The sequence below is a fragment of the Myodes glareolus genome, chromosome 4 (assembly GCF_982192425.1).
Source record: "Myodes glareolus chromosome 4, mMyoGla1.1, whole genome shotgun sequence".
In the NCBI taxonomy this organism is placed as follows: Eukaryota; Metazoa; Chordata; class Mammalia; order Rodentia; family Cricetidae; genus Myodes; species Myodes glareolus.
In genome coordinates, this window is record NC_142029.1 from 57,587,592 (window position 1) to 57,599,259 (window position 11,668).

At 52.3% G+C, this 11,668-nt stretch overlaps 1 protein-coding gene and 1 long non-coding RNA gene across 2 annotated transcripts; one reads left to right on the forward strand and one right to left on the reverse strand.

Moving 5' to 3' along the window:
• Positions 1–2,366: 2,366 nt before the first annotated feature.
• Positions 2,367–6,105, reverse strand: LOC146894647 (uncharacterized). The gene is made up of 4 exons (XR_015001848.2): positions 5,944–6,105; positions 5,745–5,847; positions 5,088–5,256; positions 2,367–4,815 (listed from the first exon to the last, which is right to left on the reverse strand). It is a non-coding gene; the product is annotated as an uncharacterized LOC146894647 (long non-coding RNA).
• Positions 6,106–7,036: 931 nt separating this feature from the next.
• Foxl2 (forkhead box L2) lies at positions 7,037–10,433 on the forward strand. The gene has a single exon (XM_085689598.2). The coding sequence runs from the start codon at positions 7,984–7,986 to the stop codon at positions 9,103–9,105; it is 1,122 nt and encodes a 373-aa protein (XP_085545724.1). The 5' UTR covers positions 7,037–7,983; the 3' UTR covers positions 9,106–10,433.
• Positions 10,434–11,668: the final 1,235 nt, after the last annotated feature.

Consider the following 11,668-nt stretch of genomic DNA (forward strand, 5'->3'; position numbering starts at 1 on the left):
GAACGATAGAATTAAATTACCACTGTTTTTGCAATCGCTAATGAATAATGTCTCTAGGCAGTGATCATCACTGTTTGTTAAAATATAAAAGAAAACTAATTCAGATGCTGGTGTTGTCTGTCCCCTCCCCTGTGGAATTTCACACGATGCAGAACTATTCATAAGCTCTTGGTTAATCTGAGTGAGCCTCTGGCCCTGCTATATTGACCTTCCATCGCTGGACACGCAGGTATTCCAGCAAATACCCTAGACAAATCACCTTTAAAGGAGGCAGAGTTTATCTGAAGGTTTCCACGAGCCCTGTTACTGTGGGAGTGTAGTAGCACAGTGCCTCATGGCAGGGGTCTCAACCTCTAGAAAGGGTAGAAAGGGACTGAGTCTGACATCCCCTTCGCACTGTGACACTTAGTGTCTGTTGCTGTCATAAAATACCATGACCAAAAGCAACTTAAGGAAGAGTTTATTTTGGCTTTCAGCTCATGGCTCCAGAGGGATAGAATCCATCATGGTAGCAAGATCAAAAAACATCCACACACAGGAAGGATGGGGCAGTGGCGGGGGGGGGGGGGGGAGGAGAGAAGGAGAGAGACAGACAGGGGAGAGGGAGAGGAAAGTGGGGAGAGAGAGGGAGGGGAAAGAGAGGGAGGGGGAAGGAGGAGAGGAAGAGAGAAAGAACGGGAAGTGAGACAAGATTATAAACCATCCTGCCTCATTATTGGCCATTCAGCTTCTTATTAGACCAATCAGGGGCCTTAAGCAGGCAAGGGGGAAACAGCAACACATCTTTACATAATTAAACAAATGCAGCAAAACAAATGTAACACATGTTTACATTGTTAACAAAGGCAACAGACACAAATGAAACACACCTTCACATAGTTAAAGTAATATCCTGCAGCGTAAACAAAGGTGACACACCTTTATATCGTTAAATATACCACTACAATTATCAGTACTGTTGCTTATATGCTTATCTTATGAATAATAATTGCTGATATTTTTCTATTTCTTCCATGCCAGGCTCTATACTAAATGTTTACAAATGGAACCTCAATTTGTCTACTTGGGAAACCCACTGGATGCTACCATCACCATTTGCATTTGAGAGAGACAGGTCTCGGAGAAGCTGTGCAACCATTCTAGAGCCAGCTTTTACTGACAGGGCTGAAACCCAAGCTCACACTTTCTCCCACTGTTCCTTCTTGTCTGCTGGCTCTGACAAGATGGAGGCTCCACTGGGGCAGCTGAGGCTCTGCTTGCTGGTAATGCAGCAACTTACAGATGCCTGTCGCCTTTGACCCAGCTCTCCCACCCTTGGCAAACTGCAGCCCATGCACAGTAGCAGCCGTGTATAAAAAAGCCCAAAGCAGAGCTATGGGTAACAGTAAAGACTAGGAAATGATCCAATGCCTCTCAACAGGAACGTGGATAAATAAACCACAGCGTGTTCGTACAATGGAATGGTGCCACGCAGGGGTAATGAACAGCGCTTGTCTTTGTGCATCGACCAGGAACTTTTTCACAAACATCTGGTTGAATCAAAAAAGCAAGCACGTGTCTTTCAGAACAGCCGGACGCCGGTTAAATAAAGCTACAAAAACCCAGAACTTAATTTATTGCCTAGGAGCACATACACATGTCACACACATGTCATAACAGGTACAGAAATATTAAACACCAAATTTACTAGGATGTTCACTCCAGGAAAGAAACACACAGAAAGGAACCAAAGAAAGATGCAGATGAGTCCTTGACTAATCTGTAAGATTTCTATCTTGAGGGGCTGGAGACATGGCTCAGCGGTTAAGAGCACTGACTGCTCTTCCAGAGGATCTGAGTTCAATTCCCAGCACCCACAGAGCAGCTTACAACTGTCTGTAACTTCAAAATCTGACACCCTCACACAGACATACATGCAGACAAAGCACCAATGCACATAAAATAAAAATGAATTAAAAACAACAAGATTTTCTATCTTGAAAAGAAATGATGTAGTGGCCCACACCTGCAATCCCGGCACTTTTGAGGTTAGCCTGGCTACTTGGTGAACCTCTCTCTGGCCCCTAAAGTGTATACTGAAGTGAGGAAGACACAGGGATCTAATTCACTGTTGGTGGGAGCCCATATGGTTCTTCCTAGAAAGACAGTTTTCACAACCAACCAAACTTACAAATGTGCCATTTGACCCCATCTGCTAGAAATTTTGCTTTCAAATATATGGATATGTTTACAAAGTTAAGTACACAGATTGTACACTAAAGTATTGCTTGTGAAAACAAAGGCTTGTAAACAGCCTAGATGCCACTGAGTTAATTAAATTTTTGTTGCTATGATAAAATATCTGACAGAAGAGGCTGGAGAGATGGTTCAGCAGACAAGATGATTTATTGTTCCTCCAGGGGACCCACTTTCAGTTCCAACACCCACACTAGGCAGTTCACAACTGCCTGTAACTTCAGCCCCAGGGACTCTAACACCCTCTTCTGGAATCCTCAGGCCCCCTCACACACACACACACACACACACACACACACACGCGCGCGCGCGCGCGGGGCGGGGGGGCGGGGAGACTAACAGTTATGTTTCCTGGGTAATTCTAAATCCAATCACGGTGACGGTGAAGACGAACCAGCTCGGGCACTTAGTTTTATTAAAAAAAAAAAATGCAGTAAGATGGCGTGCCATGATGCATATCTGAAGCTGAAGAAGTGAGCGCCTAAAGGAAGAGTATCTCAAGTTCCATGGCAGCCTGGGCGAAAAGAAAGACCCTGCCGGGGGGGGGGGGGGGGGGGGGTGATGATACACAGGTGCAGAATGCAGGACACTAGTTGCTACCACATACAGAAAGTGGCAGTGTGCGGGAGAAAATGGTTTATGCTTGTATATGCATAAAATATGTGATAAAGCCAGGGTTCTGCCCACCTGTGAGATGGGCAGCTTGGCAACAGAGACTTTGCTCTGCAAGCATCTTATTTTATTTTGGTTTGGGTGAACATGATGCTACTCAAAAATAAAATGTAAAAATGTAAAACTCTCAAGCAAGACAAGATCCCTTAACTTCCCAGGCTGATATTGCTGATAATTAAAAGGGGCCCTTGTCATCCACTGTAGTGTCTTCCAGCCTGTCAGTACAGGTAACAGAGCCAGCATGCCCAGTGTGGTGGTGCATACCTGTAGTCCCAGCACTCAACAGGCAGAGGCAGGCAGATCTCAGGCAAAGACCAACCTGGACAACAAAGAGAGCTCCAGGCCTGCCGGGACTACACAATGAGGCCCTGTCTTAAAGCAAAAAGGCAGAGCCAAGCATAAGGACCCTCATGCTGCCTGCGCCAGGTATCTCTGTGGGCTAATGCAGACCCTGCATGCTTCTGGACTTGAGTTTCCGTCTTCCATACAACAGGAACTTTTCTGTTTCAGATGTGCTACTGAACCTTCACTCCACCAAGTAAAATGTCGAAGTCAAAAAGTGCTGGGGACAGGGCACACCAGGATCCTCAATTATCCACTCCCAGAGACCCCAAATTCAGACTATTACCTCCCCAACAAAAGCCTGCTTGTACCACCACAGCAGTCTGCCAGTAATTACTCCCAATCACAAACCCAGAGCCAGCAAGGCCTCAATTACTCTGCAAAGGGGCCAAAGGAAGGGTGGGTTACCCAGAGAGTGTAAAGCCCACATATGACCTCTGCGGTGACCTGGTAACAAGGGGTCCTGAGCAAAGGACTGTTGGTTGTCTGTCTCACACACACACACACACACACACACACACACACACACACACCAAGACCCTCTTCATAAATCCATTTTCTGTTCTCTCACTGTCTGCAAATTCTCCCCAGCTCCCACTTTTCCAGGTTAAGGTGCAGCATCTTTAAGCCATCGCCTGGTTCTACAGCGCGTGACCATCCCTGGACAAACACTGTGGAGAGATGCCCAGGCTGGGCCTCTGAGGGAATCTGGAATCTTCTTTGTGGTATCCAGAAACAAAAAGGCCCTGGCCTACTCTACAAATGTCCTGAGAACACCATTAGGTCTCCAAACCCACAGTCTGGCAGGTTTTCACGAAATGGAATCCCCCTCACATGAAGCAAAGTGCTGGGACACCATGAGATGGGAGGGCTTGCTGGGGTGTAAAGAGGCTTGGTTGGAATCTAAAAGTCAATTTAACACGCTCCTACTAAAACGTGTAGGATCTGACCTAGTATATGCAACAGGTGAGCTCAGAGGAGTGGTGAGGCAGAGAGGATTTGGAGTTGATGAAGAGAGATGGACAGAGATCAACGTGAGTGTGTCAGAGTGATGCGGATATCTGAGGTCTGGATGTGAAGTTGAAAGTCGGTAGTTATTGCCTGTGGAGTTGGGTAGGGAGGGCTAAGCCCCATCGAAGCCCTCTTTTCAAGGGCTTCAGGGCTTGTGCAGAAGAGGGCTTCAGTTCAGCCTCCTGGGTTCTTCTCTCCGGGCGAGGGAACGGGAAACTGGAACTGTTAGCCGATCCATAAGAAAGGGAACCTGAGAGACAAGCAGCCGATCCGGTGCCTGTGTGTCCAACCTGAACCATTCTGGGGAGCGCAGTTTGCCCCCCCCCCCGCGCGCACAGGGGCGGCAGGGCCTTCTGCGACAGCTGCCGGAAGCCCCAACCCGGAGAAAAAGTCTTCATCAGGGACCAGTGACTTGCTCAAGTCTGCCGGTCTAGACGTCGGAGCTCCCGGCCGGCTTGCTGAGAGACTGCTGCGTCGGCGACTTCCTAGCTCGGCATCTGCAGGAATTTCTCTCGCAGCACAAGGAGCTGGAGACGCTGATGGCTCCTGGAAACCCTGGCCAGAGAAACACGGTCCTGCTTCAGGACCGTGGCCGCTGGAGGTGTGCGCAGGCCGGAGGTCACTAAGCAGACGCCCAGCTTTGTCAGAAGGAACGGGGCGAAACGCGGTGGTTCACACAACCTCTGTAAACGGGCCTAGAGGAACAGAATCCCTCTCTTGCCAGAACGTAGGGCCCTCCCTACCCAGCCTGTCTAAAGGGGTAGAGTAGGAGTGGGAAGTAACTCAAAGTTCACCCCACCACTTTCTGGTACGCCTGCTGCACCCACCTCTCGCTGAACCGCGGTGCAGACAAGCACCTTCTCCCCAGTCTCCAGTCCTTAGCTCTGACTGCTTACCGCCCGCCAGATGCGGCCTGGGAGGTGATCCCCAGTTCTGTTTCCCAGCCTTGTGCACACATGAGGCACCCTTTCTCCACCTGGGATTAGGGTGCTGATCCTGCAAAGGACAGCAAGAAATCAATTCCCAGGAATGCAAGACTCCTATTTCCACAAAAAAAAAAAAAAGAAAGAAAGAAAGAAAGAGAGAGAAAGAAAGAGAAAGAAAAAAAAAGTTCCATAGAGACTCTGTCCTACACCCGCAACACACACACACACACATACACACACACACACACACACACACACAGGCTCCTTAAAGACTGAAAAGGGAGCCGACAGAGGAATTTGGGGAAGCGATGACACACACAACAATGCTGTCACACCTGGCTGCTGAGGAGCTGAGCAGCGGAAATAGAGCCGTTTGAGGGGGTGGGGAGAGAAGGACCCAGGGTCAGCTTGGGTGGTCAAAAAGAGAAAAAAGAAGAGAAAGAAGAAAAAGAAATTGGGGGGAGGAGAAGCCACCACCTCCAGAATGGGACCAGAGCCAGATGTTTTGCCCCTGCCCGGACCAACCAGACTCATCATGCCTACCGGAGCTGGACATGCCTGTTGTTGAGGAAGACAAACACCTGCAGGCCTGCTCAGATAGCAGTCGGATCTTGAAGAAGTGCTGTTTGCCCCTGGTGTGCTCCGGACTGCAAGAGATAGCCTAGAAAAACATTCAAGCCATTTGGGGATATTTTCAATAAGAGCTGGAAGTGGGTATCTCCCAGGGAAATCAAAAGAACTTCAGCTCCCCGCTCACCCCAGCGGTTAGGCCAGGTTTGCCCTGCTGACCTATCTGGAGACATCTTCAAGATGCTGAATTCCAGAGGCGAGCACCCACCCAAACCCCAAACACACACACACACACACACACACACACACACACACACACACACTGTCCTCCTTTCCCTTCATCTCAAAGTGGGGAACACACAATGTAGATAGGTGGTCTGTGGATTCTGGAGCCACTGACCACTGCCGGCTCTCGGGATTCTGGAGAATTCTTGAAGATCAAGCAGCCTAAGAGAAAGAAGTAAAAACAGACACTGAGCTAGCCACCTAGACATGCCAATCACCGAGACACCTTCAGGGTGTTCATTCAGACCACCACCCTTCACAAAGCGTCTGGGCACTCTGCGTGGGGCACCCAGGAGTTTGAAGATTTCAAACACCAGCCTCTCTTCTGCTTCAAGACTGTGGGCATGCCTTAAGGCTAAGTTAAACGGCACACCTGATTTTGGGCTGGCACAGATTTCCTCTGAGTTCTTTTCTGTTCTTGAGGGTGTAACTGGATACCCACCAGACTTCTGTTATCTTGACAAAACCTTTAGAGAAAGCAGATCAAAACTACTGCCCATCATGCCTGAGATGTGAGCAAGCGCCTCCCCAGCCTGTTGCTTTTCTTTTGAGTCAGTAGTAACAGAATTACCGAAGCTGGGAGGGGAGGAGGCAGGTAAAGATTGTGGGGGTAAGGAAAAAAGAAAAAAAAAAGATGTTATATCCACGAACCATGTTTAATCTGTACTTGATTCCTACACCTCACTAATGAGCAGATACAACTCTCAAACCTTGCACGTAAGCATACCTGTGTTTCCGAACAGCTCATTTGCACTTGCGCAGTATTTCTTACATCGCAGCCCATCCTCCGTGTGACACCTGTGCACACAACAGTCCTCTAAATCCCTCAGCAACATCCTCTTCGGTTTCCTAGCCGGAGTACAGGGAATGCTAGTTGGTCTTTAAAACACACATCCAACTCGTGGGATTGCAAGGAAAATTCCGAGGAGAAACCTGGTGCCTACATCCACCCGCAGCACAGAGAGAGAAGCAAAGTATCGATGCAAGCAGTACTCCTGGGTGCCTCTTCCCAGCGATCCTCTCCCCGGCCCCTGTTCGACCCAGAGAGCTCGAGGGACAGAGCAGGCCAAAACTTCTGCCTTCCGTGACACGAGCTTTGGGCTGGTTTACCTCCAGCTGCCACAAAGTTCTACCACTCCACCCCGGTCCGGCCCCTCGCCATCTCGCCCCTCCCTAAGCCTCAAGCGAGAAGTCTAGCCCAGCACAGCCCCAAGCAGAGAGCAAAGGAGTTGTTTTCTGTCACCTGAACGCTGCCAGGAGGCTTGGATCTGTGTTCCCGGGACACTGGCAGGGTGCAGCTAGCCTTCATCCGGACCTTCCGTGAAGCAAACACCCGCAGATTTCACGCACTCATGAGTGCGTGAGTCCGGCGGGGTCTCCTAAACTTCCAAGGCCCGGGGCAGGCCGGTCTAAGCTGTGCCGGCCGTTTAAAAAAAGAGAGAGATTTAGAGATGAACTCGCCCGTGCGCTGCTGGCTGCCCCGCTATAGGGGCGAAGGCCCCTGACGCAAGCGGAACTCTGCGGAGCCCATACGAATCAGAACGGAGCAAGGCTCCTGGCGCACTAGGGACTCCAGGAGGCAGCTGCGCCAGAGACGCGGGTCGCGCCTCGGGAAACCGGTTGGTGGGGGGAGGGGAAAGCTCCACCAAGAAAACCCACCGAGGCGGGGACTGGCCTGGGCGGGGAGGGGCGGCGGGGCCGGAGCCCCTCGCTGTTGGGCAGACTCCCGATGGCCAGAGGCTGACTTCCACTCCCGCCGACCGCTCCCCGGGGGGAAAGAGGAGGGAGAGAGCGATAGCGGCTCGAGGCCTCCGGTTCCCGCAGCCTGCAGAAGTTGGAAGCTCAGCCGCGAGCGCACACTTCTGCGCCCGCTTGTAAGGCGAGCCTGCACCCGAAGAGCACAGCCCCGGGGCAGCCCGGCCGAGGAGCTCCGGCTTTTGTCATGATGGCCAGCTACCCCGAGCCCGAGGACGCCGCGGGGGCCCTGTTGGCCCCGGAGAACGGGCGCACAGTCAAAGAGCCCGAGGCGCCGCCGCCGAGTCCGAGCAAAGGCGGCGGGACAGCACCGGAGAAACCGGACCCCGCGCAGAAGCCCCCGTACTCGTACGTGGCGCTCATCGCCATGGCGATCCGCGAGAGCGCCGAGAAGAGGCTCACCCTGTCGGGCATCTACCAGTACATAATCGCCAAGTTCCCGTTCTACGAGAAGAACAAGAAGGGTTGGCAGAATAGCATCCGCCACAACCTCAGCCTCAACGAGTGCTTCATCAAGGTGCCGCGCGAGGGCGGCGGCGAGCGCAAGGGCAACTACTGGACGCTCGACCCGGCTTGCGAGGACATGTTCGAGAAGGGCAACTACCGGCGGCGCCGCCGCATGAAGAGGCCCTTCCGGCCGCCGCCAGCGCACTTCCAGCCGGGAAAGGGACTCTTCGGGTCGGGAGGAGCGGCGGGTGGCTGCGGCGTAGCGGGAGCGGGGGCGGATGGCTATGGCTACCTGGCGCCGCCCAAGTACCTGCAATCGGGTTTCCTCAACAACTCCTGGCCCCTGCCGCAGCCGCCCTCGCCCATGCCCTACGCCTCCTGCCAGATGGCTGCGGCCGCTGCAGCAGCTGCGGCAGCCGCTGCAGCAGCCGGCCCGGGCAGCCCCGGTGCAGCCGCAGTGGTCAAGGGGCTGGCTGGCCCCGCCGCTTCCTACGGGCCGTACTCGCGTGTGCAGAGCATGGCGCTGCCGCCTGGCGTCGTGAACTCGTACAACGGCCTGGGAGGCCCTCCCGCCGCGCCCCCACCGCCGCCACCGCACCCCCACCCGCACCCTCACGCACATCATCTGCACGCGGCCGCCGCACCCCCGCCAGCTCCACCACATCACGGGGCTGCCGCGCCACCCCCGGGTCAGCTCAGCCCCGCCAGTCCGGCCACCGCTGCACCCCCGGCCCCCGCGCCCACCAGCGCGCCGGGCCTGCAGTTCGCCTGCGCCCGGCAACCCGAGCTCGCCATGATGCATTGCTCTTACTGGGACCACGACAGCAAGACGGGAGCGCTGCACTCGCGCCTGGATCTCTGAGTGGCACCGTGTGCGGGAGCGGCCCCGAAGTGGAGGAGCCGAGCTCGGGTAGCAGCCGCAGCAGTCAGCCGGACAGCGTACACTCCGGGACAGCCTTTTGAGCCAGAGCCCTCGAGTCTTCTGCGCGTCCTCGTTCCGCCCTGCTCCTGCGACTCCGCTTTGTCGCCTCCGCTGTTCCTCCGGTGTTCTTCCCCACCGGGCCTCTGTCTTCGCTCTGTCCTGACCGGAGACCGCCCTCTCCGCGCTTTCCACAGGCCTCCTCTCCTCCCGGAGTCCCGGAGTCACCGCAGGGAGTGTGTCTCCGGCCGAGCTGCGGCCGAAGTGTCGGCGGCGCTGACCTCTTGGCCTTCTCTTCCAGGTCGGTGGACCTGCGCTCGACTTTCTCCATCCCACAACCGCCGCGCTGTCTGTGGCTAGAAGCGCTGGACTGCTGGGGTAGCAGGACCCACGCTGCTGGAGAAAGGAAAGAACGTGCCTCGTCGCTCTGCGATCCCTCCAGGAACTGATCAGAAGCCGCTTGCAGAGGGGCCGGCTGGGCGGGGCGGGGGTTGAGCCCCAGGCTGGAGCAGGGACAGCCTCGTTCCGCGGCCTGTAATCCGGTTCACATCCCCTCGCCTAAAGAGGCCGCGGTGCCTCCGCTCTTCAGCGGACTGCTTCGGGTACCTCCATGCCAGGGTGGCTGGCTAACGTCTTGCTAAAAAGATCGGTGAGGTCTTTAAAATATATTAAAATATACTTTTTAAGGGGAAAAGAGAGAGAGAGAGAATAAAACTTTCATCGGGAAAAACGGTGAAGTGTTATGGCCTTTGCTAAAACCAAACAACAAAATCAAAAGTTTTAGTTTCTTCATCGTCCCTGCCGGGAGATTTGTGTAGAATTCCCGTAGTCACTTCAGAAGGCTGCGCTCAGAGCCAGGAGAAAATAACTAGCTAAAAGAAGAGTCCCACTACAAATCGGGAGTTTTCTATTTTAAAAAATAAATTCAAAACAAATTTCCCCGGATCTTCCGATTCTAGCCCGTGATGCCAGAAGATCTCTCGCTGCCTGGCTGGGCCCCACTTCGGGGATGACACTTCCCTCCCTAGTTTTTGTTTTTCAAACGCCTTGCTTCTACCTTTGGAAGGAGAAATGTGAAACCGGCCAAGGCCGGCCCACACGGGCTTGTGGCCCCAGCCGGCTAGCCCGAAATTTCCGAGACCTGGTGGTTGGGTAATGTCTTCGGGGACCAAATTTTCTAGAGTAAACCAGAGCACTTTTGCTGTATTCGTATGTGTGCGCGCCTCCCTTGTCAATTCCCAAATAAATTTTTTTTTTGTTTTTTCTTTTAACGCGGACTTACACTGTTTCTTTTTACGTCGTAGTTCAGCAGCTAGCTAGCTCAAAGAGAGAGCTCTTCAGCAAAACTGTGGCCTTTCAAAAAATGACACAAACAAGGGTTGAGAGCAACCAGCGTGGCAGTGGCTTATGACTGTCACTACTGCGCTACTGCTTTGTTTTTCTGGAGATTGGTTTTCTGTGTCGTGGCTGTTTAACACCGGCGAAGTTACCGGCGCCTCACTAGAGGCTACTCTAGGCATGGCTTGTTCTAATTTTTTGTGCCCGTGTAAGTTTATATTTTGCCTCTTATATAATTGTACTAGGTGTATGCACGGTGTTCTCACTACTATCCTCATACTACTAAGGGTTTTTTAGTCAAATATAAAACATTTTGTAGGAGTTTTTTCATATAAAATCCGGATTTCAGAAACACACTGCAAGCTTCAAACTTTTCTACACTATACTAGCTGACTTGCTGTACTGTTGTTTTTAACAATTCACATTCATTTGTCGTGAAATAAGAGTAGAAAGTTTGGTACTTTTCCGGAACTTGAGTGCACTACAGAGATGAACTTCTGTTTGTTTGTTTTTTTTCCTTTACTGAGCTCATGAAATAACGAATTAAGATCCATGTTTTCATTAAGATACAAAAGGTGTTTGACCTGGTGGCAGTCTAAATCTCTCCGACTGATTAGAGGTAGCTGGCTTTCAGTTTTCAGAGGGGGTGGCAGTGATTGGATCTCTTCCAGTGACTGGGAGCTGATATAACAAGGACTAGATCCCATGCTGAGCCCTGCGTCTTACACCTCCTTTCTCCCTCCTTCGGTAAGAGACAGGTCCAGAGAAATAAGCTGGGAGCAGCAGTGAGCTTGGGGAATGAGTTTACAGGTCTCCATGTCCCCTAACTGAAGATCTAACCTTGGGAATGTCTAATAGTATCTAGACTGTATGTTTCTGGGATCAAGGGGAAGTCATTCCCACTCCAAATGCCCTTTCCTCCTCCTCCTCCAAATATCTCAGAAGAAGGATCCAGGGTGGTCGAGAAGGTTCTGTGGATTCTCAAAGGTAGAGACTAAAGCCTGTCCAACCATTGCGGGCAGACTGAAAGGAGATACTCCATCGCTGCAGTGGGAAGTCAGAAAGTTTGATCAGGCCCGAGGCTGCTTCTGTAGCTGGATGTCTCGACTGTCTGATTAAGGGGAGGGGGTCCCAGATAAAGATAGCATGCTGTGTGTGCGTCTCCACG

Excerpts from the sequence above, each read along its gene's own strand:
- Foxl2 (XM_085689598.2), top strand. The coding sequence starts at position 7,984 with ATGATGGCCAGCTACCCCGAGCCCGAGGACGCCGCGGGGGCCCTGTTG.